This window comes from Cetorhinus maximus, unplaced genomic scaffold, assembly GCF_964194155.1.
Source record: "Cetorhinus maximus unplaced genomic scaffold, sCetMax3.hap1.1 HAP1_SCAFFOLD_125, whole genome shotgun sequence".
Lineage (NCBI taxonomy): Eukaryota > Metazoa > Chordata > Chondrichthyes > Lamniformes > Cetorhinidae > Cetorhinus > Cetorhinus maximus.
This window is the reverse complement of record NW_027596127.1, coordinates 479,068-504,971: the sequence shown is the minus strand read 5'-3', so window position 1 is coordinate 504,971 and position 25,904 is coordinate 479,068. Positions and strand designations below refer to the sequence as shown.

The 25,904-nt window shown below is 46.1% G+C and overlaps 1 protein-coding gene across 4 annotated transcripts in view; it reads right to left on the bottom strand.

Moving 5' to 3' along the window:
* rtkna (rhotekin a) overlaps positions 1–25,904 on the bottom strand; it is a 157,854-nt gene that overhangs the window by 4,926 nt on the left and 127,024 nt on the right. For 3 of the 4 annotated variants that reach the window (XR_013574196.1, XM_078534856.1, XM_078534854.1), the window contains one exon: positions 23,398–23,505. Coding sequence is in view for 3 of the 4 variants with exons in the window: in XM_078534856.1 (XP_078390982.1) it covers positions 23,398–23,505 (108 nt within the window). In the remaining variant the exon portion in view is untranslated. Of the gene's footprint in view, positions 1–16,840; positions 16,938–23,397; positions 23,506–25,904 lie in introns of all 4 variants that reach the window. The other variant, XM_078534857.1, reaches the window with a different exon arrangement.

Genomic DNA, 25,904 nt, shown 5'->3' with positions numbered 1-25,904 from the left:
CTGAGAGGGTAGGGGAGACAGGGTCAATCGAGTGGTTAGGATCTGCAATGCACTGTCTGAGAGTGTGGTGGAGACAGGGTCAATCGAGTGGTTAGGATCTGGAATGTGCTCCCTGAGAGTGTGGTGGAGACAGGGTCAATCGAGTGGTTTGGATCTGGAATGTGCTGCCTGAGAGTGTGGTGGAGACAGGGTCAATCGAGTGGTTACGATCTGGAATGTGCTCCCTGAGAGTGTGGTGGAGACAGGGTCAATCGAGTGGTTCGGATCTGGAATGTGGTGGCTGTGCTGTTGGGACCGTTCACACCTGAACCGTGCTGGGACGACTATCCTCGCAAATCGCGTAATTAGGGAAGTAGAGAGGGCTTTAAACTGAACAAGAGGTGTGAGGGATCAAGTTTGGGTAGAGGTAGCAATATAAGGTGGAGAGTCAAGACAGGAGAACAAAATAGTAACATGAGATATGAGGATCAGAGAATGGCAGGAATGGACAGAGAAAAAAACCTAAGAATACATCAACAGTTAAGACTAGATGTTACAAAGGTAACAAAAAGACAAAACTAAAGGCTCTCTACCTGAATGCACGTAGCATTCATAACAAAGCAAACGAATTGATGGCCCACATTGAAGTAGCTAAATATGATCTGATAGCAATTACGGAGATGTGGCTGCAGGACGACAATGATTGGGTCCTTAATATTAAGGGGTACATGATATTCAAGAAGAATAGAAGCTTGGTAAAGGTGGAGGGGTAGCACCGTTAATCAAAGAGGGCATTGGTGCAATAGTTAGAGATGACCTTGATTCAGGAGATCAGGATGTAGAATCGGTTCGGGTGGATATGAGGAATAATAGGGGGGAAAGGTCATTAGGGACTGGTCTACAGGCCCTCTAACAGTAGCCACAGTGTAGGACAAAGTATTCAAGAGAAAATATTGTGTGCTTGTGGTAAAGGGACAGCAATAATCATTTAATCTAAACACAAACTGGAAAAATCAAAATGGCAGTAGTAGCCTAGTTCTTGGAATGCTTTCGAGATAGTTTCTTAGAGCAGCATGTTCTGGAACCAACCAGAGTATTGTGTAATGTGACAGGATTAATTAATGAGCTCAGAGTAAAGCACCGCTCGGTAGCAGCGACCACAATATGATTGAATTTTACATCCAGTTTGAAAAGGAGAAGAGTGGGTCTAGGACTAGTATCTTAAACTTAAACAAGGGCAACTATGTGGCAGTGAAAGCAGAGCTAGCTGAAGTGAACTGGGAAACTAGGCTAGAGAACAGATCAACAGAGAAGCAGTGGCAGACATTTAAGGGGATATTTCAGAGCATTCAGAATAAGTACATTCCTACCAGAAAGAAAAATCCTAAGGGGAGGACCCACCATCCGTGGGTAACTAGGGATGTTAAGGAAAGCATCAAACTTATGGAAAAAGCATACAACTCCACAAAGATGAGTGGCAGGACAGATGATTGGACAGAATATAAAGAATGGCAGAGAATGACTAAAAGGTTAATCAGGAGAAATAAATTAGAGTATGAGAGGAAGCTAGCTAGAAATGTAAAAACGGATAGCAAGAGTTTCTACGGGTACTTAAAAAGGAAAAGAGTAAGTAAAGTGAGTGTTGGTCCTCTAGAGAGTGACAGTGGGGAGTTAATAGTAGATCATAAGGAAATGGCACAAGAAATGAACAAATATTTTGCTTCTGTGTTCACTATAGAGGATACAAAAAACATTCCAGTAATAGCTGCAAATCAGGAGGTGAACTGGAGAAGGGAACTTGGTGAAATTGAAATCACTAGGGAAATGGTACTGAGCAAATTGATGGAGCTGTGGGCTAGCAAGTCTCTGGGTCCTGATGGACTACACCCTAGGGTCTTAAAAGAGGTGGCTTATGAGGTGGTCGATGCGCTGGTATTAATTTTCCAAAATTCGCTTGATTCTGGAAAGGTTCCATCAGATTGGAAAGTAGCAAATATAACCCCTCGATTCAAGAAGGGAAGGAGGCAGAAAACAGGAAACTTTAGGCCAGTTAGCTTGATGTCTACTGTGGGGAAGTTATTAGAATCGATCATTAAGGAGGTTATAGCTGGGCACTTAGAAGAGCTCAAGGCAATTGGGAAGAGTCAGCATGGTTTTGTGAAAGGAAAATTATGTTTAACCAATTTATTGGAGTTTTTTAAAGGGGTAACATGCGTAGTGGATAAAGGGGAGCCTGTAGACGTGCTGTACTTGGATTTCCAGAAGGCATTTGATCAAAGATTATTATGTAAAATAAAGGTGCTTGGTGTAGTGGGTAACATATTAGCATGGATAGAATATTGGCTGGCTGGCAGGAAGCAGAGAGTATGAATAAATGGGTCTTTATCTGATTGGCAAGATGCGATGAGTGGAGTCCCACAGGGGTCTGTACTGGGGCCTCAACTCTCTACAATTTACATCAATGACTTAGATGAGGGGAGTGAAGACATGGGAGCTAAATTTGCAGATGACACAAAGATAGGTAGGAAAGTATGTTGTGAAGAGGGCATGAGGAGGTTGCAGATGGATAGAGATATGTTGAGTGAGTGGGTAAAGATCTGGCAGATAGAGTTTAATGTGAGAAAATGTGAAGTTGTTCACTTTGGCAGGAAGAACAAAACAGCAGAGTATCACTTAAATGGAGAACGGTTGCATAATTCTGAGGTGCAGAGGGGTCTAGGTGTTCTAGTAAATGAGTCACAAAAAGTTAGTATGCGGGTACAGCAAGTAATTAAGAAGGTTAATGGAATGTTATCCTTTATTCCGAGGGGGATTGAACATAAAAGTAAGGATGTTATGCTTCAGTTATACAGAGCATTGGTGAGACCGCACCTCGAATACTGTGTGCAGTTTTGGTCTCCTTATTTAAGGAAGGATGTAAATGCATTGGAGACGGTTCAGAGGAGGTTTACTAGATTGATACCTGGAATGAGTGGGTTATCTTATGTGGAAAGGTTGGACAGACTGGGCTTGTATCCACTGGAGTTTAGAAGAGTGAGGGGTGATTTGATTGAAGTATAATCTATACAAGATCCTGAACGGCCTTGACAAGGTGGACGTGGAAAGGATGTTTCTCTTGTGGGTGAGTCCAGAACTAGGGGGCAGTGTTTTAAAATTAGGAGTCACCCTTTTAGGACAGAGATGAGGAGAAATTTTTTTCTCTCAGAGGGTTGAAGGATTAGGAAAGACAAATGTAGGTCCCTTACAGTCAGAAACGGGGGAAATTATAATGTGGAACAAAGAAATGGCTGAAGAATTGAACACACATTTTGGTTCTGTCTTCATAAAAGAGGACACAAATAATTTCCCAGAAATGTTAGGGAACCAAGGGTCTAGTGAGAGGGAGAAATTGAAGAAAATCAGTATTAGTAAAAAAAATGGTGCTAGAGAAATTAATGGGGTTAAAGGCTGAAAAATCCCCAGGGCCTGATAGCCTACACCCCAGAGCACTAAGGGAAGTGGCTCTGGGAATATTGGATGCATTGGTGGTCATCTTCCAGAATTCTATAGATTCTGGAGCAGTTCCCACAGATTGGAGGGTGGCAAATGTAACCCGACTATTTAAAAAAGGAAGGAGAGAAAAAACAGAGAATTTACAGACCAGTTTGCCTAACATCAGTAGTGGGGAAAATGCTAAGGTCTATTATAAAAGACGTGGTAACAGAACACTTGGAAAGCATTAACGGGATTAGACAAAGTCAGCATGGGCTTATTAAAGGGAAATCATGCTTAACTAAACTGCTGGAGTTTTTTGAGGATGTAACTAGTAGAATAGATAAGGGAGAACCAGTGGATGTGGTGTATTTGGATTTCAGGAAGACTTTTAATAAGGTCTCACATAAGAGGCTAGTGGGCAAAATCAAAGCACATGGGATCGGGGGTAATATACTGGCATGGATTGAGAATTGGTTGACAGACCTGAAACAGCGTGGGAATAAATGGGTCTTTTTCCAGGTGGCAGGTGGTAACTAATGGTGTACTGCAGAGATCAGTGCTTGTGCCCCAGGTATTCATGATATATATAAATGCCTTGGATGGGGGAACCAAATGCAATATTTCCAAGTTTGCTGATGACACAAAACTGGGCAGCACTGAGAGTTGTAAGGAGGATGCAAGGGGGCATGCAGGTGCAGCAGGTGGTAAAGAAGGCAAATGGTATGATGGCCTTCATAGCAAGAGGATTTGAGTACAGGAACAAGGATGTCTTGCTGCAATTGTACAGGGCCTTGGTGAGACCACACCTGGAATATTGTGTGCAGTTTTGGTCTCCTTATCTGAGGAATGATGTTCTTGCTATAGAGGGAGTGCAGCGAAGGTTTACCAGACTGATTCCTGGGATGGCGGGACTGACATATGAGGAGAGATTGAGTCGGTTAGGATTATATTCGCTGGAGTTCAGAAGAATGAGGGGGGCGGATCTCATAGAAACCTATAAAATTCTAACAGGACTAGACAGGGTAGATGCAGGAAGGATGTTCCCGATGGTGGGGGAGTCCAGAAACAGGGGTCACAGTCTGAGGATATGGGGTAGACCATTTAGGACTGAGATGAAGAGAAATTTCTTCACCCAGAGAGTGGTGAGCCTGTGGAATTCACTACCACAGAAAGTAGTTGAAAACATTGTATATTTTCAAGGAGTTGGATAGAGCTCTTGGGGTGAAAGGGATCAAGGGATATGGGGAAAAAACGGCAGCAGGCTATTGAGTTGGATGATCAGCCATGATCATAATGAATGGCGGAGCAGGCTCGAAGGGCCGAATGGCCTACTCCTGCTCCTATTTTCTATGTATGTTTCAATGTAGGCTTCAGGGCAATTTAGACAAGTTCTGTGTGTGGGTAAACACATGGCTGATGCAATATAATGTGGATAAATGTGAAGTTATACACTTCGGTGTGAAAAACAGAAAGGCAGAGTATTATTTATATATATTGGGAAATGTGGATGTACAAAGGGATCTGGGTGTCATTGTACACCAGTCAATGAATGTAAACAGGCAGGTGCAGCAAGCAATTAGGAAGGCAAATGGTATGTTGGCCTTCATTGCAATAGGATTTGAGTTCAGAAGTAGGGATGTCTTACTGCAGTTATACAAGGCCTTGGTAAGACCACAATAGAGTATTGTGTGCAATTCTGGTCTCCCTACCTAAGAAAGGATATACTTGACATAGAGGGAATGCAGAAAAAGTTCACTAGGCTGATACCAGGTATGGCAGGAATGTCGTATGAGGAGAGATTGGTTCGGATGGGCCTGTATTCACTAGAGTTTAGAAGAACGAGAGGGGCTCTGATTGAAATGCATAAAATTCTTACAGGGCTGGACAGACTGGATGCAGGGAGAATGTTTCATCTGGTTGGGGAGTCTCGAACCAGGGGCCACAGTCTCAGGATACGGGGCAGGTCATTTAGGACTGAGATGAGGAAAAATGTCTTCACTCAGATGGTGGTCAACCTGTGGAATTCTCTACCACAGGAGGCTGTGGAGGCCGGGTCACTGAGTATATTCAAGAAAGAAATTGATAAATGTTTGGACATTGGGGGCATCAAGGGGTATGGAGAGAAAGCAGGAATATGGCATTGAGATAGAGGATCAACCATGATCATATTGAATGGCGGAGCAGGCTCGAAGGGCCGAATGGCCCATTCCTGCTCCTAGTTTCTATGTTTCTACATCCTTGACTCTGGTACCATTCTGGATTCACATCTGCAGCTGCAGAACTGCCTATCTATGCCCTAACTATTGAGTCCCTTAACACGAATGCTTTTCCAGTGTTCTTTGTGTCCCTCATCCAGGGAAGGCAGCTGTGGTCCCACAGAATCACAGGATTGTAACAGTGCTGAAGGAGACCATTCGGCCCATCGTGTCTGCACCGGCTCTACCAATGAACATTACACTGAGTGCCATTCTCCCCTCTTCTCTCCGTAACGCTGCACATTCACCCTTTTCAGATAACAATCCAATTCCCTATTGAGTGCCTGAACTTGCCTCTGGTTGCTCTCTCCAGATGAACCATCACTCTAACCAGTATTCAGAACTAAATATGGCTGCAGAGTGAGATGCACTCAGGGGAGTCCAACACTACCTACTGTATCTTCACCATTTACATAGAAACATAGAAATTAGGAGCAGGAGTAGGCCATTCGGCCCTTCAAGCCTGCTCTGCCATTCGTTATGATCATGGCTCATCATCCAACTCAATAACCTGCTCCCGCTTTCTCCCCATACCCTTTGATACTTTTCGCCACAAGAGCTAAATCTAACTCCTTCTTGAAAACATCAGAATTTGCTACTGAATCACAGAATCACAGTGCAGGAGAGGCCCTTCGGCCCATCAAGGCTGCACAGACATGTGAGAAACACCTGACCTACCTACCTAATCCCATTTACCAGCACTTGGCCCACAGCCTTGAATGTTATGACGTGCCAAGTGCTCATCCAGGTACTTTTTAAAGGATGTGAGGCAACCTGCCTCCACCACCCTCCCAGGCAGTGCATTCCAGACCGTCACCACCCTCTGGGTAAAAAGGCTTTTCCTCACGTCCCCCTTCAGCCTCCTGCCCCTCACCTTGAACTTATGTCCCTTTGTGACTGACCTTTCAACTAAGGGGAACAGCTGCTCCCTATCCACCCTGTCCATGCCCCTCATAATCTTGTACACCTCCATCAGGTCGCCCCTCAGTCTTCTCTGCTCCAACGAAAACAACCCAAGTCTATCAAACCTCTCTTCATAACTTAAATGTTTCATCCCAGGCAACATCCTGGTGAATCTCCTCTGCACCCCCTCCAGTACAATCACATCCTTCCTATAATGTGGCGACCAGAACTGCACACAGTACTCCAGCTGTGGCCTCACCAAGGTTCTATACAACTCCAACATGGCCTCCTTACTTTTGTAATCTATGCCTCGATTGATAAAGGCAAGTGTACCAATATGCCTTTTTCACCACCCCACTAACATGCCCCTCCGCCTTCAGAGATCTATGGAGATACACGCCAAGGTCCCTTTGTTCCTCAGAACTTCCTAGTGTCATGCCGTTCATTGAGTACTTCCTTGTCAAGTACTCCTTCCAAAGTGTATCACCTCACACTATTCAGGGTTAAATTCCATCTGCCACTTATCTGCCCATTTGACCATCCCGTCTATATCTTCCTGTAGCCCAAGACACTCAACCTCACTGTTAACCACCCGGCCAATCTTTGTATCATCTGCAAACTTACTAATCCTACCCCCCACATAGTCATCTATGTCGTTTATATAAATTACAAAGCACAGATAAATTACAAGCACAGATCCCTGTGGTACACCACTGGACACTGGCTTCTAGTCACTAAAGCATCCTTCTGTCATCACCCTCTGTCTTCTACAACTAAGCTAATTTACAAGTTACCTATTTCCTGCTGCAGGGTCACCACACCTATAAACAGGCTATTCACAAAATTCTCAAAATCACAGATGCACTGCAGTGACACCAGCCGCTGATCAAGCTCCGAAGCTGGGAGCTGTGGCTGATGCTTCCTGTACATATGGTTATCCAGGACATGGATAGCATGATAGGGATGAGCAATAAATATTGGCGGAGCCAGCGACACCCATATCCCACGAATGAATTTTTAAAAATTCGGCACTTCTGGCTGAAGATTGTTGTGAATGCTTCAGCCTTATCTTTTGCACTGATGTGCTGGGCTCCTCCATCATTGAGGATGGGAATATTTGTGGAGCCTCCTCCTCCAGTGAGTTGTTTAAATTCAGAACTGGATGTGGCAGGACTGCAGAGCTTAGATCTGATCCGTTGGTTGTGGAATCGCTTAGCTCTGTCTATCACTTGCTGCTTATGCTGTTTGACACATAAGTAGTCCTGTGTTATAGGTTCACAAGGTTGACACCTCATTTTTAGGTATGCCTGGTGCTGCTCCTGGCATGCCCTCCTGCACTCTTCATTAAACCAGGGTTGATCCCCTGGCTTAAACAGAAAATGCTGGAAAAACTCAGCAGGTCAAACAGCATCAGTGGAGAGAAAAAGAACAGAGTTAACATTTCGAGTCCTTATGACTGAAGAAGAGTCCAGCATTTTCTGTTTTTGTTTCAGATTTCCAGCATTTGCAATATTTTGCTTTTGATCCCCTGGCTTGATGGTAATGGAGTGGGGGATATGCCAGGCCATGAGGTTACAGATTGTGTTTGAGTACAATTCTGCTGCTACTGATGGCCCACAGCGCCTCATGGATGCCCAGTCTTGAGTTGCTAGATCTGTTTGAAATCTATCCCATTTAGCACAGTGGTAGTGCCACACAACACGATGGAGGGACTTCGTCTCCACAAGGACTGAGCGGTGGTCACTCCTACCGATACTGTCATGGACAGATGCATCTGCCACAGGCAGGTTGGATTTAAAAGGGGTGAAGGTCGAGGAGAGGGTTCATGGTCTGAAATTGTTGAACTCAATGTTAAGTCTGGAATGCTGTAAAGTGCCTAATCGGAAGATGCAAACTGGAGGAACAGCATCTCATCTTCCGATTAGGGTCTTTATAGCCTTCCAGACTTAACAGTGATTTCAACAACTTCAAACCATGAACTCTCTCCTCACCCCTTTTTTAAGCCCCCCCTTTTTAACTTTATTTTTATTTCTTTACACACTTATTTTCATTTTGATTCATTTATTCATTGGTCTATCCCATTTTCTATCCCTTTTTTTAATCACATCTTCAATACTTGTACCCCAACCACCACCCCCTCCCCCCACACCACCCCCGAAAGGGCCATCTGTTACTGGTTAATGTTGTTCTTTCACAGAGTGCTTACCCTTGATTTGCTATTCACACATTCTCCTTTCTGACCTTAATGCCACTATCAGCACCTCTTCTAGCCCTTACCACTACCATTAACATTCACTTTGTCTTGTGTTCATGATACCTTTGTCAATCCCTCCTTTGCCCCCACCTATCACTGGCCTTCTGTCCAGCTCCACCAGCCCCACCCCCCCTTAAACAGTATAAACTTCATCAAATTTCACCTTCTCTTCAGCTCTGAAGAAGGGTCATACAGACTGGAAACATTATTGTTTCTCTCTCCACGGATACTGTCAGACCTACAGAGTTTTTCCAGCATTTTCTACCCTCACTGTAACACACTGATATATCCCACACCCCTCACTGTAACACTCTGATATACCCCACACCCCTCACTGTAACACTCTGATATACCCCACACCCCTCACTGTAACACTCTGATATATCCCACACCCCTCACTGTAACACTCTGATATATCCCACACCCCTCACTGTAACACTCTGATATACCCCACACCCCTCACTGTAACACACTGATACATCCCACACCCCTCACTGTAACACACTGATATACCCCACACCCCTCACTGTAACACTCTGATATACCCCACACCCCTCACTGTAACACTGATATACCCCACACCCCTCACTGTAACACTCTGATATATCCCACACCCCTCACTGTAACACACTGATACATCCCACACCCCTCACTGTAACACACTGATATACCCCACACCCCTCACTGTAACACTCTGATATACCCCACACCCCTCACTGTAACACACTGATATATCCCACACCCCTCACTGTAACACACTGATACATCCCACACCCCTCACTGTAACACTCTGATATACCCCACACCCCTCACTGTAACACTCTGATATACCCCACACCCCTCACTGTAACACACTGATATATTCCACACCCCTCACTGTAACACTCTGATATACCCCACACCCCTCACTGTAACACACTGATATATCCCACACCCCTCACTGTAACACTCTGATATACCCCACACCCCTCACTGTAACACACTGATATATCCCACACCCCTCACTGTAACACTCTGATATATCCCACACCCCTCACTGTAACACTCTGATATATCCCACACCCCTCACTGTAACACTCTGATATACCCCACACCCCTCACTGTAACACACTGATACATCCCACACCCCTCACTGTAACACACTGATATACCCCACACCCCTCACTGTAACACTCTGATATACCCCACACCCCTCACTGTAACACTCTGATATACCCCACACCCCTCACTGTAACACTCTGATATATCCCACACCCCTCACTGTAACACACTGATACATCCCACACCCCTCACTGTAACACACTGATATACCCCACACCCCTCACTGTAACACTCTGATATACCCCACACCCCTCACTGTAACACACTGATATATCCCACACCCCTCACTGTAACACACTGATACATCCCACACCCCTCACTGTAACACTCTGATATACCCCACACCCCTCACTGTAACACTCTGATATACCCCACACCCCTCACTGTAACACACTGATATATTCCACACCCCTCACTGTAACACTCTGATATACCCCACACCCCTCACTGTAACACACTGATATGTCCCACACCCCTCACTGTAACACACTGATATATCCCACACCCCTCACTGTAACACACTGATATATCCCACACCCCTCACTGTAACACACTGATATATTCCACACCCCTCACTGTAACACTCTGATATACCCCACACCCCTCACTGTAACACTCTGATATACCCCACACCCCTCACTGTAACACTCTGATATACCCCACACCCCTCACTGTAACACACTGATATACCCCACACCCCTCACTGTAACACTCTGATATACCCCACACCCCTCACTGTAACACTCTGATATACCCCACACCCCTCACTGTAACACTCTGATATACCCCACACCCCTCACTGTAACACTCTGATATACCCCACACCCCTCACTGTAACACACTGATATACCCCACACCCCTCACTGTAACACTCTGATATATCCCACACACCTCACTGTAACACACTGATATATCCCACACCCCTCACTGTAACACACTGATATATCCCACACCCCTCACTGTAACACACTGATACATCCCACACCCCTCACTGTAACACACTGATATACCCCACACCCCTCTCTGTAACACTCTGATATACCCCACACCCCTCACTGCAACACTCTGATATACCCCACACCCCTCACTGAAACACTCTGATATATCCCACACCCCTCACTGTAACACACTGATATATCCCACACCCCTCACTGTAACACACTGATATACCCCACACCCCTCAGTGTAACACTCTGATATACCCCACACCCCTCACTGTAACACACTGATATACCCCACACCCCTCACTGTAACACTCTGATATATCCCACACCCCTCACTGTAACACACTGATATACCCCACACCCCTCACTGTGGGAGAAATCAAAGATCCAACTAAATGGTTCTGGTCTTACAGCTGGAAGTTCAAGGATACAGAACAGAATTTAGACTGGAAACTGGACTGGGGATCAGTCTTATCAGACAAACTGGACTGGCAGCAAAACTTTTTATTGTATTCATTCACGGGATGTGGGCTTCGCTGGCTGGGCCAGCATTTATTGCCCATCCCTAGTTGTCCTCGAGAAGGTGGGGGTGAGCTGCCTTCTTGAACCGCTGCAGTCCATGTGGTGTAGGTACACCCACAGTGCTGTTAGGGAGGGAGTTCCAGGATTTTGACCCAGTGACAGTGAAGGAACGGCGATATATTTCCAAGTCAGGATGGTGAGTGACTTGGAGGGGAACTTCCAGGTGGTGGTGTTCCCATCTATCTGCTGCCCTTGTCCTTCTAGATGGTAGTGGTAATGGGTTTGGAAGGTGCTGTCAAAGGAGGCTTGGTATATCACCAGCCAACATCCCCACTTCTGCCCTTATGATGGAAGGAAGGTCATTGATGAAGCAGCTGAAGATGGTTGGGCCGAGGACACTACCCTGAGGAACTCCTGCAGTGATGTCCTGGAGCTGAGATGACTGACCTCCAACAACCACAACCATCTTCCTTTGTGCTAGGTATGATTCCAACCAGTGGAGAGTTTTCCCCCTGATTCCCATTGACTCCAGTTTTGTTCGGGCTCCTTGTTGCCACACTCGGTCAAATGCTGCCTTGATGTCAAGGGCAGTCACTCTCACCTCACCTCGGGAGTTCAGCTCTTTTGTCCATGTTTGAGCCAAGGCTGTAATGAGATCAGGAGCTGAGTGGCCCTGGCGGAACCCAAACTGGGCATCAGTGAGAAAGTTATTGCTTTGTGGGTTTTTTATTCGTTCACGGGATGTGGGCATCGCTGGCTAGACCAGCATTCATTGCCCATCCCTAACTGCCCTTGTTCAGGGGGCATTTAGGAGTCAACCACATGTGTTTTTACAACAATCAGCAATGATTTCATGGTCATCATTAGACTTTTAATTCCAGATTTTATTGATCCCGGGTCCCTAGAGCTTTACCCTAGGTCTCTGGATGACCAGTCCAGTGACAGAACCACTACGTCATCACCTCCCCCACGGTGCCGCAATTGTACATTTTGGAATCTGATTGAATTCCTATTGAATTTGCGGGGATGGTCCACACCAGCTGACAAAAGGTAGTTTCTTTTCTCTCTTTCAAAACACTAGACAGTACAGATATTCCTGAACTGACAGCAGGGAATCTTGTCCTGCCTGTACACCCGCTACGCAGGTGTCTTACAGAGTTAGTAACTGACATCCCACATGAGATCAGTGACAAGTTGGCATCTGCCAAAGTGACGGAGAGAGAGGAGGTGACGGCTGGGTAATCCTGTACTTTGGTCATTGGCAGAGCGACTTGAACAAGTGATTTACCCTGTTAGGGTAAACATGCAGGTGCTCAGGGGGCTGAGGAGGCAAAACGAAAGAAAGACAGAGGAAGGCTGCTACAAACAGGTGGACAAATGACAGGGCTCATTACAGCTGCAGGAATCAGCTCCATTCACTCATCTGTCTCCAGGATCAGTAAACCACTCTCAACTCTCATAGTTCGTTTGCTTTTTCTGTCCATTTAGCTTATGCATCGCATTTAAACTGCTGCTTCTTAATAAATTACTTTAAAATCACATGAACGCAACCCCTTTTCTGGGTGATAAATGAGAGTAGCCAGACGGGACAGTAATTGGCCTGTGTAATCCTACATAAAGTTGGTCTTGAAAAGACTGTATGTAATATAATGCTGCATTAATGAAGGACAGCAAGTGCCGGAAAGCCCTGTGCACCCAGACAGTTTGGAAACCCTACCTTATTGAATGGTTTTGACCAGTAAGTAAAATGAAAGCTCATGGGATTGGAATAGTGGCTTTTGATATAAAACACAGCTCAGGGTCTGAGAGCAGAACATGACAGCAAATGGTTGTTGGGGTTGCTTTTCGGATCACTGCATTTTTTGATATATATTAATAACCTGACCTTGGGTAAACAGAATTTCAACGTTTGCACATGGTTCAAAACTCAGAAACGTAGTAAACATTGAGCTTTATAGTTTTTTTTATTTATCCATGGGATGTGGGCTTCACTGGCTGGGCCAGCATTTATTGCCCATCCCTAGTTGCCCTTGAGAAGGTGGTGGTAAGCTGCCTTCTTGAACCGCTGCAGTCCATGTGGTGTAGGTACACCCACAGTGCTGTTAGGGAGGGAGCTCCAGGATTTTGACCCAGCGACAGTGAAGGAACGGCGATATATTTCCAAGTCAGGATGGTGAGTAACAGATCTCAGAAGGACACTGACAGAATAGCGAAATGGGCAGGCACATTACAGATTTATATTGCTGGGAGAAACGTGAGTATTGAACCAAATGGTACAGGCAGAGGAAGGGTTCGTCTACAGAGGCCATATGGGTGGAGCTGAGGAATGGGAAAGGTGTGACCACACTAATAGGGTTATATTATAGACCGCCCAATAGTCAGAGAGAATTGGAGGTGCAAATCTGTAGAGAGATAGCAGACCGATGTAAGAAACAGAAAGTTGTGATAGTAGGAGATTTTAACTTTCCACATATTGACTGGGACTCCCATACTGTAAAAGGGCTGGATGGCTTGGAGTTTGTCAAATGTGTTCAGGAAAGTTTTCTAAATCAATATATAGAGGTACCAACGAGAGAGGATGCAATACTTGATCTCCTATTATGGAACCAGACAGGTCAGGTGACAGAAGTATGTGTAGGCGAACATTTTGGGTCCAGTGACCACAATGTCATTAGTTTTAAGTTAATTATGGATAAGGATAGGTCTGGTCCTCGAGTTGAGATTCTAAATTGGAGTAAGGCCAATTTTGTGGAAATGAGAAAGGATCTAGGAAGAGTGGATTGGCATAAGTTGTTTTCTGGCAAGGATGTGTTCAGTAAGTGGAAGGTATTCAAAGGCGAAATTTTGAGAGTGCAGAGTTTGCATGTTCCTGTCAGGATTAAAGGCAAAGGTAACAGGCATAGGGAACCTTGGTTTTCAAGGGATACTGGCGATCTGGTTAAGAAGAAGAGAGAGGTGTATAGCAGGTATAGGCAACAAGAAGCAAATGAGGTACTTGTAGAGTATAGAAAATGTAAGAAAATACTAAAAAAGGAAATCAGGAAGGCAAAAAGAAGACATGAGGTTGCTTTGACAGATAATGTGAAGGTAAACCCGAAGGGTTTCTACGAGTATATTAAGAGTAAAAGGATAGTAAGGGACACAATTGGTCCCCTTGAAGATCAGAGTGGCCGTCTATGTGTGGAGTCTCACGAGATGGGGGAGATCTTAAACAGTTTTTTTGCATCAGTATTTACTCAGGAAACCGGCATAGTGTATAAGGAAGGAAGGGAAACAAGCAGTAGTTTCATGGAACATATAGAGATTAAAGAGGAGGAGGTGCTTGCTGCCTTACAGCGAATAAAGGTAGATAAATCCCCTGGGCCTGACATGATATTCCCTCGGACCTTGAGGGAGACTAGTGTAGAAATTGCAGGGGCCTTGGCAGAAATATTTAAAGTGTCCTTAGCCACGGGTGAGGTGCCGGAGGATTGGAGGGTAGCTCATGTTGTTCCGTTGTTTAAAAAAGGCTCCAAAAGTAAACCAGGTAATTACAGGCCAGTGAGCCTGATGTCAGTAGTAGGTAAATTATTGGAAGGTGTTCTGAGAGATCGGATATATAATTATTTGGACAGCCAAGGGCTGATTAAGGATAGTCAGCATGGCTTTGTGCGTGGTAGGTCATGTTTAACGAACCTTGTAGAGTTTTTCGAGGAGGTTACCAAGAAAGTAGATGAAGGAAAGGCTGTGGATGTTGTCTACATGGACTTTAGTAAGGCCTTTGACAAGGTCCCATATGGGAGGTTAGTTCAGAAGGTTCAGACATTTGGTATCCATGAAGAGGTTGTAAACTGGATTCGAAATTGGCTGTGTGGGAGAAGACAGAGAGTGGTAGTGGATGATTGCCTCTCAGACTGGAGGTCTGTGACTAGTGGTGTGCCTCAGGGATCTGTACTGGGACCATTGTTGTTTGTTGTCTATATCAATGATTTGGATGATAATGTGGTGAATTGGATCAGCAAGTTTGCTGATGACACTAAGATTGGAGGCGTTGTGGACAGCGAGGAAGGCTTTCAAAGCTTGCAGAGAGATCTGGACCAACTGGAAAAATGGGCCAGAAAATGGCAGATGGAATTTAATGCGGAAAAGTGTGAGGTGTTACATTTTGGAAGGTCAAACCAAAGTAGGACATACACAGTAAATGGTAGGGCACTGAGGAGTGCGGAGGAACAAAGGGATCTGGGAGTTCAGATACATAATTCCCTGAAAGTGGCGTCACAGGTAGACAAGGTTGTAAGGAAAGCTTTTGGCATACTGGCCTTCATAAATCAAAGTATTGAGTATAGGAGTTGGGATGTTATGGTGAGGTTGTATAAGACATTGGTGAGGCCAACTTTGGAGTATTGTGTGCAGTTCTGGTCGCCTAACTGCAGGAAGGATATCAGTAAGATTGAGAGAGTGCAGAGAAGATTTACTAGGATGTTGCCGGGTCTTAAGGAGTTGAGTTACAGGGAAAGATTAAACAGGTTAGGACTTTATTCCTTGGAGCGTAGAAGAATGAGGGGAGATTTGATAGAAGTTTACAAAATTGTAAGGGGTATAGACAGAGTAAATGCGAGTAGGCTCTTTCCACTTAGATTAGGAGAGATAAACACGAGAGGACATGGCTTTAGGGTGAAAGGGGAAAGGTTTAGGGGGAACTTCTTCACTCAGAGAGTGGTGAGAGTGTGGAACGAGCTACCATCTGACGTGGTAAATGCGGGCTCACTCTTAAGTTTTAAGAATAAATTAGATAGATACATGGATGGGAGAGGTCTGGAGGGTTATGGACTAGGTGCAGGTCAATGGGACTAGCGGAATAATATTTCGGCACAGACTAGAAGGGCCGAATGGCCTCTTTTCTGTGCTGTAGTGTTCTATGGAGACACGAGAGTGAATGGACACAAGTTTTAATCATAGCAGGAAAAGTTGAGCAATTTATGGATTTTAAAAATAGAGGTATAAATCCTTCTGAAACACTCAGGCCCCAGTTGGAGTAATCTGGGCAAACACCTGAGGAAGGATATCAAGACTTTGAGTAAGAGATTCCTTGGAGTGTTTCCAGTACTGAAGGACTTCAGCTCCATGGGGAGACTGAAGATGCTCTCTCCTGAGAGCAGAGAGAGTTCAAGGGAAATTTGATAGAGATGTTCAAAATTATGAATGGTTTTGATAGAGTAAGGCAACTCTTTCAGAGAGCGGGCAGAAATAAAATGGGCCTAATGGGTCCTCTCTGTGCTATATCATTGTGTTAAACAGTGGGGGAAATAAGGAAAGGTTGAGGATAACCAGGTCAGCTCCTTTAATGTCATGTTTGAGATGCACTTTGCTTCACTCAGTGCTGCCCAGCTGTGGGGAAGCAGTCTTGTCACTGGATGCAGTTACTTCACCTGTCACTGTAATAGGTAGAGAGGAGAGCTCGTATCTCTGCTGCCACAGCGCTATCCTGCAGTAAGAGACCGTCACATGAAGAAGCGAGAGGGGATGCTGCCCAGTCAGCAGGAAAAGAGGATAGAAAATACATCAGAAACACAACCCAGAAATTCCAAATTGACAAATCCAAAAGAAACCCAAAAATCATTGCAATTCATTCAGCTTTGTCATTGGATTAGCCAGTAAACAGGGTAAGATCCCATCACTGCCTAATTCCTCACTCAAGAGGCAGAATGCTGCCCATCAGATCGTCTCACCAGACATTCATCTTAACTTCCCAAGGACACATGGCTCACACACACACAGAGACAGACACACACACAAACAGAGACACACACACACACACACACACACACAAACACAGAGGCAGACACACACACAAAGAGACAGACACACACACACACAGAGGCAGACACACACACAAACACAGAGGCAGACACACACACACACACAGAGACAGACACACACACAAACAGAGAGGCAGACACACACACAAACACAGAGAGACAGACACACACACAAACAGAGAGACAGACACACACACAAACACAGAGAGACAGACACACACACAAACAGAGAGACAGACACACACACAAACACAGAGGCAGACACACACACAAACACAGAGGCAGACACACACACAAACACAGAGAGGCAGACACACACACAAACACAGAGGCAGACACACACACACACACAAACACAGAGGCAGACACACACACAGACACAGAGACAGACACACACAGACACAGAGACAGACACACACACAGACACAGAGACAGACACACACACAAACAGAGACAGACACACACACAAACAGAGACAGACACACACACAAACAGAGACAGACACACACAAAAACAGAGAGGCAGACACACACACACACACACACACACACACACACAGAGGCAGACACACACAAACAGAGGCAGACACACACACAAACACAGAGGCAGACACACATACAGAGATAGACACACACAAACAAACAGAGACAGACACACACACACAAACAGAGACAGACACACACACAGAGACAGACACACACAGAGACACACACACAAACACAGAGGCAGACACACACATACAGAGGCAGACACACACACAAACACAGAGGCAGACACACACACAAACACAGAGGCAGACACACACAAACACAGAGGCAGACAGACACACACACAAATAGAGACAGACACACACACAAACAGAGAGGCAGACACACACACACACACACAAACACAGAGGCAGACACACACAGAGACACAGAGACAGACACACACACACACAGAGGCAGACAAACACACACAGAGACAGACACACACACAAACAGAGGCAGACACACACACAAACACAGAGGCAGACACACACACACACAGAGGCAGACACACACACACAGAGGCAGACACACACACACAGAGGCAGACACACACACAAACAGAGGCAGACACACACACAAACAGAGGCAGACACACACACACAGAGACAGACACACACACACACACACACAGAGGCAGACACACACACAAACACAGAGGCAGACACACACACAAACAGAGACAGACACACACACACACACACAGACACACACACAGAGGCAGACACACACACACACACACACACAGAGGCAGACACACACACAAACACAGAGGCAGACAGATACACAAACACAGAGGCAGACAGACACACACACAAATAGAGACAGACACACACACAAACACAGAGGCAGACACACACACAAACACAGAGGCAGACACACACACAAACAGAGAGGCAGACACACACACACAAACAGAGAGGCAGACACACACACATACACACAAACACACACAAACAGAGACAGACACACACACAAACACAGAGACAGACACAGACAGGCACACACACACACAGGCACATAGGCAGACAGACAGGCACGCACCCTGTTCTCACCTGGTCTGGCCGACACATGACTCTAGACCCACAGCAATGTGGTTAACTCTTAATGAAATGGCCTAACAAGCCGCTCAGTTGTAACAAACCACTACAAAGTCACAAAAAAAGAATGATACCGGAAGGACCACCCGGCATCGACCTAGGCACCAGAAACGACAAAGGCAATCTCGGTCCTGTCGACCCTGCAAAGTTCTCCTTACTAACACCTGGGGGCTGGGAGAACTGTCTCATGGACTAGTCAAACAACAGCCTGACATAGTCATCCTCACAGAATCATACCTTACAGATAATGTCCCAGACACCACCATCACCATCCCTGGGTATGTCCTGTCCCACTGGCAGGACAGACCCAGCAGAGGGGGCGGCACAGTGGTATACAGTCGGGACGGAGTTGCCCTGGGAGTCCTCAACAGCAACTCCGGACCCCATGAAGTTTCATGGCATCAGGTCAAACATGGGCAAGGAAACCTCCTGCTGATTACCACGTACCACTCTCCCTCAGCTGATGAATCAGTGCTCCTCCATGTTGAACATCACTTGGAGGAAGCACTGAGGGTGGTAAGGGCACAGAATGTACATTGGGTGGACTTCAATGCCCATCACGAGTGGCTCAGTAGCACCACTACTGACCGAGCTGGCCGAGTCCTAAAGGACATAGCCACTAGACTGGGTCTGCAACAGGTGGCGAGGGAACCAACAAGAGGGAAAAACATACTTGACCTCATCCTCACCAACCTGCCTGCAACAGATGAATCTGTCCATGACAGTGTCAGCAGGAATGACAACTGCACAGTCCTTGTGGAGACAAAGTCCCACTTTCACATTGAGGATACCCTCCATCGTGTTGTGTGGCATGATCATTGTGTTAAATGGGATAGATTTCGAACAGATCTAGCAACTCAAGACTGGGCATCCATGAGGCGCTGTGGGCCATCAGCAGCAGCAGAACTGTACTCGAACACAATCTGTAACCTCATGGCCCAGCATATCCCCCACTCTACCATTACCATCAAGCCAGGGGATCAACCCTGGTTCAATGAAGAGTGCAGGAGGGCATGCCAGGAGCAGCACCAGGCATACCTAAAAATGAGGTGTCAACCTGGTGAAGCTATAACACAGGACTACATGAGTGCCAAACAGCAGAAGCAGCAAGTGACAGACAGAGCCTAGTGATCCCACAACCAACGGATCAGATCTAAGCTCTGCAGTCCTGCCACATCCAGTCGTAAGTGGTGGTGGACAGTTAACTCACTGGAGGAGGAGGCTCCACAAATATCCCCATCCTCAATGATGGAGGAGCCCAGTACATCAGTGCAAAAGATAAGGCTGAAGCATTCACAACAATCTTCAGCCAGAAGTGCCGAGTGGATGATCCATCTCAGCCTCCTCTGGAGGTCCCCAGCATCACAGATGCCAGTCTTCAGCCAATTCAATTCACTCCACATGATATCAAGAAACGGCTGAAGATACTGGATACTGCAAAGGCTATGGACCCTGACAATATTACGGCAATAGTACTGAAGACTTGTGCTTCAGAACTTGCCGCACCCCCTAGCCAAGCTGTTCCAGTACAGCTACAACACTGGCATCTACCCGGCTATGTGGAAAATTGCCCAGGTATGTCCTGTACACAAAAAGCAGGACAAATCCAACCCGGCCAATTACCGCTCCATCAGTCTACTCTCGATCATCAGAAAAGTAATGGAAGGAGTCATCATCAGTGCTATCAAGCGGCACTTACTTAGCAATAACCTGCTCACTGATGCCCAGTTTGGGTTCTGCCAGGGCCACTCAGCTCCTGACCTCATTGCAGCCTTGGTTCAAACATGGACAAAAGAGCTGAACTCCAGAGGTGAGGTGAGAGTGACTGCCCTTGACATCAAGGCAGCATTTGACTGAGTGTGGCATCAAGAAGCCCTAGCAAAACTGGAGTCAATGGGAATCAGGGGGAAAACTCTCCGCTGGTTGGAGTCATACCTAGCACAAAGGAAGATGGTTGTGGTTGTTGGAGGTCAGTCATCTCAGCTCCAGGACATCACTGCAGGAGTTCCTCAGGTTAGTGTCCTCTGCCCAACCATCTTCAGCTGCTTCATCAATGACCTTCCTTCCATCATAAGGTCAGAAGTGGGGATGTTTGCTGATGATTGCACAATGTTCAGCACCATTCACGATTCCTCAGACACTGAAGCAATCCATGTCCAAATGCAGCAAGACCTGGACAATATCCAGGCTTGGGCTGACAAGTAGCAAGTAACATTTGCGCCACACAAGTGCCAAGCAATGACCATCTCCAACAAGAGAGAATCTAACCATCACCCCTTAATGTTTAATGGCATCACCATCACTGAATCCCCCACTATCAACATCCTGGGGGTTACCATTGACCAGAAACTGAACTGGACTAACTATACAAATACTGTGGCTATAAGAGCAGGTCGGTGGCTAGGAATCCTGCGATGAGTAACTCACCTCCTGACTCCCCAAAGCCTGGCCACCATCTACAAGACAAGTCAGGAGTGTGATGGAATATTCCCCACTTGCCTGGATGAGTGAAGCCCTCACAACACTGAAGAAGCTTGACACCGTCCAGGACAAAGCAGCCGCTTGATCAGCACCACATCCACAAACAGTCACTCCCTCCACCACCGACGCACAGTAACAGCAGTGTGTGTACCATCTACAAGATGCACTGCAGGAATTCACCAGGGCTCCTTCGACAGCACCTTCCAAACCCACGACCACTACCATCTAGAAGGACAAGGGCAGCAGAAAGATGGGAACACCAGCACCTGGAAGTTCTCCTCACTCACCATCCTGACTTGGAAATATATCATTGTTCCTTCACTATCGCTTGGTCAAAATCCTGGAACTCCCTTCCTAACAGCACTGTGGGTGTACCTACACCACAGGGACAAAATCCTGGAACTCCCTTCCTAACAGCACTCTCGCGCTCAAACCCGGTCTCTCACGTTCACGTTCACGCATTTGTACTTATACGTGTTCAAGCACATAAACACTCTCACTCTCTCACACATGTGCTCACACAAACGGGCTAACATTCCATTTACCTTCCTAATCACTCGCTGTTCCTGCAGACAAACTTTACTTTATTCATGTACTAGGACACCCAGATCCCTCTGTACCTCAGAGTTCTGCAAACTCTCTCCATTTAAATTATCTGCTTTTTTCTATTCTACAGTGTCATTATTAACAGAGGAATTGAGTACAAAAGCAAGGAGATTCTGCTAAACCTGGTTAGTCTTTTGCTAGAGTGCAATGTTAAAATCTGGGCACCACAGTTTGAGAAGGATTTCACAGCCTTGGAGAGGGTACAGAAGAGATTTAATAGATGGTCACAGGGATGAACGACTTCAGTTATGTGGAGAGACAGGAGAAGCTGTGATTGTTCTCCTGAGAAAAGGTTAAAATAAGATTTGATAGAGTCTCAAAATCATGAATGGCTTTGATAGAGTGAATATGGAGAAACTGCTCCGAGTCACTTATGTGTCTGTGTGCATGTATCTGTGTGCATGTGTGTGTGTCGGAGTTTGTCTCTATGTATCTGTGTGTCAGTGAGTCTGTGTGTGTCTGTCTCTGTTTGCCTGTGTGTGTGTGTGTGTGTGTGTATGTTTCTGTCTCTGCCCATTTATGTGAGCACATGTGTGAGAGAGCATGAGTGTTTATGTGCTTGAACATGTATGAGTATAAATGTGTGAACATGAACATGAGAGACCGCGTTTGAGTACAAGACACTTGTGTATGCGTGTGCAAAAGTGGGAGTGAATCTCAGAGCCTGTGTGTGTGTATCTGTGTGCGTGTGTGTATGTCTGTGTATCTGTGTGTGGCAGTGTGTCTGTCTCTGTTTGTGTGTGTGTCAGTCTGTTTGCCTGTGTGTGTGTGTCTGTGTGTGTATCTGTGTGCATGTGTATGTGTCTGTGTGTGTGTGTGTGTGTGTGTGTGTGTGTATATGTATGTTTCTGTCTCTGTCCCAGTTTTTTTTATTCATTCATGAGATGTGGGCTTCGCTGGCTGGGCCAGCATTTATTGCCCATTACTGTAGTCCATGTGGTGTAGGTACACCCACAGTGCTGTTAGGAAGGGAGTTCCAGGATTTTGACCCAGTGACAGTGAAGGAACGGCGATATATTTCTAAGTCAGGATGGTGACAAAGGTTACAGATTTATGGCAATTGTCAGAAGAACCTGCAGGAAAAAAACTTGAGGAAATAGTTTCTTCTAACACTCCGAGATGTTGAGGTCTGGAATGTACTGTCTGAAAGGACAGTGAAAACAGATTCAATAATACTTTGAAAATGGGACTACATTAATACCTAAAGGAAAAACATTTTCAGGGCCATGGGGAAAGAGTGGGGAAATCGGATTAAATTGGAGAATTCTTCCAAAACACAGGAACAATGGGATTGAATGGTCTACACTATGCCTAAGATTTGAAGAAACAAAGTTCAGGTATATGATGATGATCTGAGCAACAAGGCAGTGTCCGTCATAACCAATTGCCAACAGTTTACACTGGAAAACATTTTTACCCAAAAGGACATTAATTAATTTCTGAGATTTCCTACCCATCTCGTCGTACAGTGAAGCTCCTTGCTTGGAGATCGATAGTGGCGGTTTCCGTGGAGATGCTATTTCGATATTCATCAGTTCCTCACAGCACTGCTTCCATGCACCTGAAACAGACAACAGCAGTGATAAACTGGGACTGAGGTCCCTGTTAAAGTTGCCACCGTGTCACAAGGAAGTGTAAGATCTCATTGTAAATGGAGAAAAGATAGGGCATTATTCTTAAATATATGTAAAAACCAGTTTCCACCAGTGTGAGGGAAAGAATAGGGAGCCTGCACCTGTGTGCGCTGGGCTGCTTGTGAATAAACTGTGGTGAAGACTGGCTCCAGATTCCTCCTTTACTCTGTGAATGAGAATCAAATTCTAACAGTCCCCACAGAACAGACAAACCTGACACAAAGCTGCACTGGAGCACTGCTTTTGTCTGCACTGGAGCACTGCTTTTGGCTGCACTGGAACACTGCTTTTGGCTGCACTGGAGCACTGCTTTTGGCTGCACTGGAACACTGCTTTTGGCTGCACTGGAGCACTGCTTTTATCTGCACTGGAGCACTGCTTTTGTCTGCACTGGAGCACTGCTTTTGGCTGCACTGGAACACTGCTTTTGGCTGCACTGGAGCACTGCTTTTGGCTGCACTGGAGCACTGCTTTTGGCTGCACTGGAGCACTGCTTTTGGCTGCACTGGAACACTGCTTTTGGCTGCACTGGAGCACTGCTTTTGGCTGCACTGGAGCACTGCTTTTGGCTGCACTGGAGCACTGCTTTTGGCTGCACTGGAGCACTGCTTTTGGCTGCACTGGAGCACTGCTTTTGTCTGCATTAGAGTTCTTCAGTTGGAGGTTGGTGAAAGAGGGACTTTTGAGAGTTAATTTCTATCTACAGTTTGATCTTCCTTTAATTAAGCAATTAAGTAAAAGTTGCTCTTTGGGTTGGGAGAAGTTGAGTTTTAGTCCCACTTTAAAACAGGGGTTATAGAGACTCTGCTTGCAGCTGCAGCTAGTAAATTAGTTAACTGCATTACTACAGTGTTACTTTTGTCTGCACTGGAGTGCTGCTTTGGGCTGCATTAGAATGCTTCAGTTGGAGTTTGGTGAGTGAGGAAGTTCGCTGAAGAGGGAAGGAGGTGATCCTTTCATTTTCTACCTTTCCTCAGTAAGAAGAGCAGCGGTCTTGGTAAGTAGGACCTGGTGAGTATTTCTTCTGTCCTTAATATTCTCTAAACTAGAGAAGGTAAAGGTAGTAATTTAAGGGTAAGTCATGACAGGGCAGCTCGGCCAAGTGGAATGTTCCTCCTGTTCAATGTGGGAAGTCAGGGACACTTCCACTTTCCAGAGCAACCATGTGTGCAGGAAGTGTCTCGAGCTGCAGATGCTCGAAATCTGTGTTTTGGAGCTGGAGCTGTACCTGGAGTCACTGTGGAGCATCCGTGAGGATGAGATCTTTGTGGATAGCACATACAGTGAGGTGACCACACCGCAGGTAAAGATTGTGCAGGCAGAAAGGTAATGGGTAACTGCCAGAGAGAGTAAAGGCAAAGGAACGCAAGCTCCAACAACTCATCGACACCAACACCCATCCAGGACCCTCCACCCCTGCCTGTCCCTCTGCCCCCATCCTGTCTTCCAATCCCAGCCCTGGCCGTGTATTCACTATACCCCTGACCTTCCCCTCTCCGACGCTGAACGTTCAGTGCTCAGCAAAGGACTTAGTTTCATACCCTTACGCCCTCATCTCAATGAATTTCGGGCTCGGCACAATGCTGAACTCTTCTTCCACCGCCTTCATCTCCGTGCTCACTTCTTTGGGCAGGAGTCCTCTCCCCGTTCAACGGATCCTTTTACCCACCTCCAATATTCTCCCTCCACCTGGACCCCTCCCTCTGGATTCTTACCTTCTCTTGATCTTTTCATTGAGAACTGTCGGCGTGACATTAGCCGTCTCAATTTCTCTGCTCCTCTCACCCATTCTAATCTGTCTCTCTCTGAACTCACTGCACTCCGTTCTCTCAGGTCCAACCCTAACATTGTAATCAAACCCGCTGACAAGGGTGGTGCTGTTGTTGTCTGGCGCACTGACCTCTACCTCGCAGAGGCTGAGCGTCAACTCACAGACACTTCCTCCTACCTCCCCCGGACCATGACCCCACCAGTGAACATCAAGCCATTGTTTCCAGGACTGTTACTGACCTCATCTCCTCTGGAGATCTTCCTCCCACAGCTTCCAACCTGATAGTCTCCCAACCTCGGACAGCCCGCTTCTACCTCCTACCCAAAATCCACAAACAGGACTGTCCCGGCAGACCGATCGTGTCAGCCTATTCCTGCCCCACGGAACTCATTTCTCGTTATCTTGACTCCCTTCTCTCTCCCCTTGTCCAGTCCCTTCCAACCTACATCCGTGTTTCCTCTGACACCCTACATCATATCAACAATTTCCAGTTCCCTGGCCCCAACCGCATCCTCTTCACCATGGGCGTCCAATCCCTCTACACCTCCATCCACC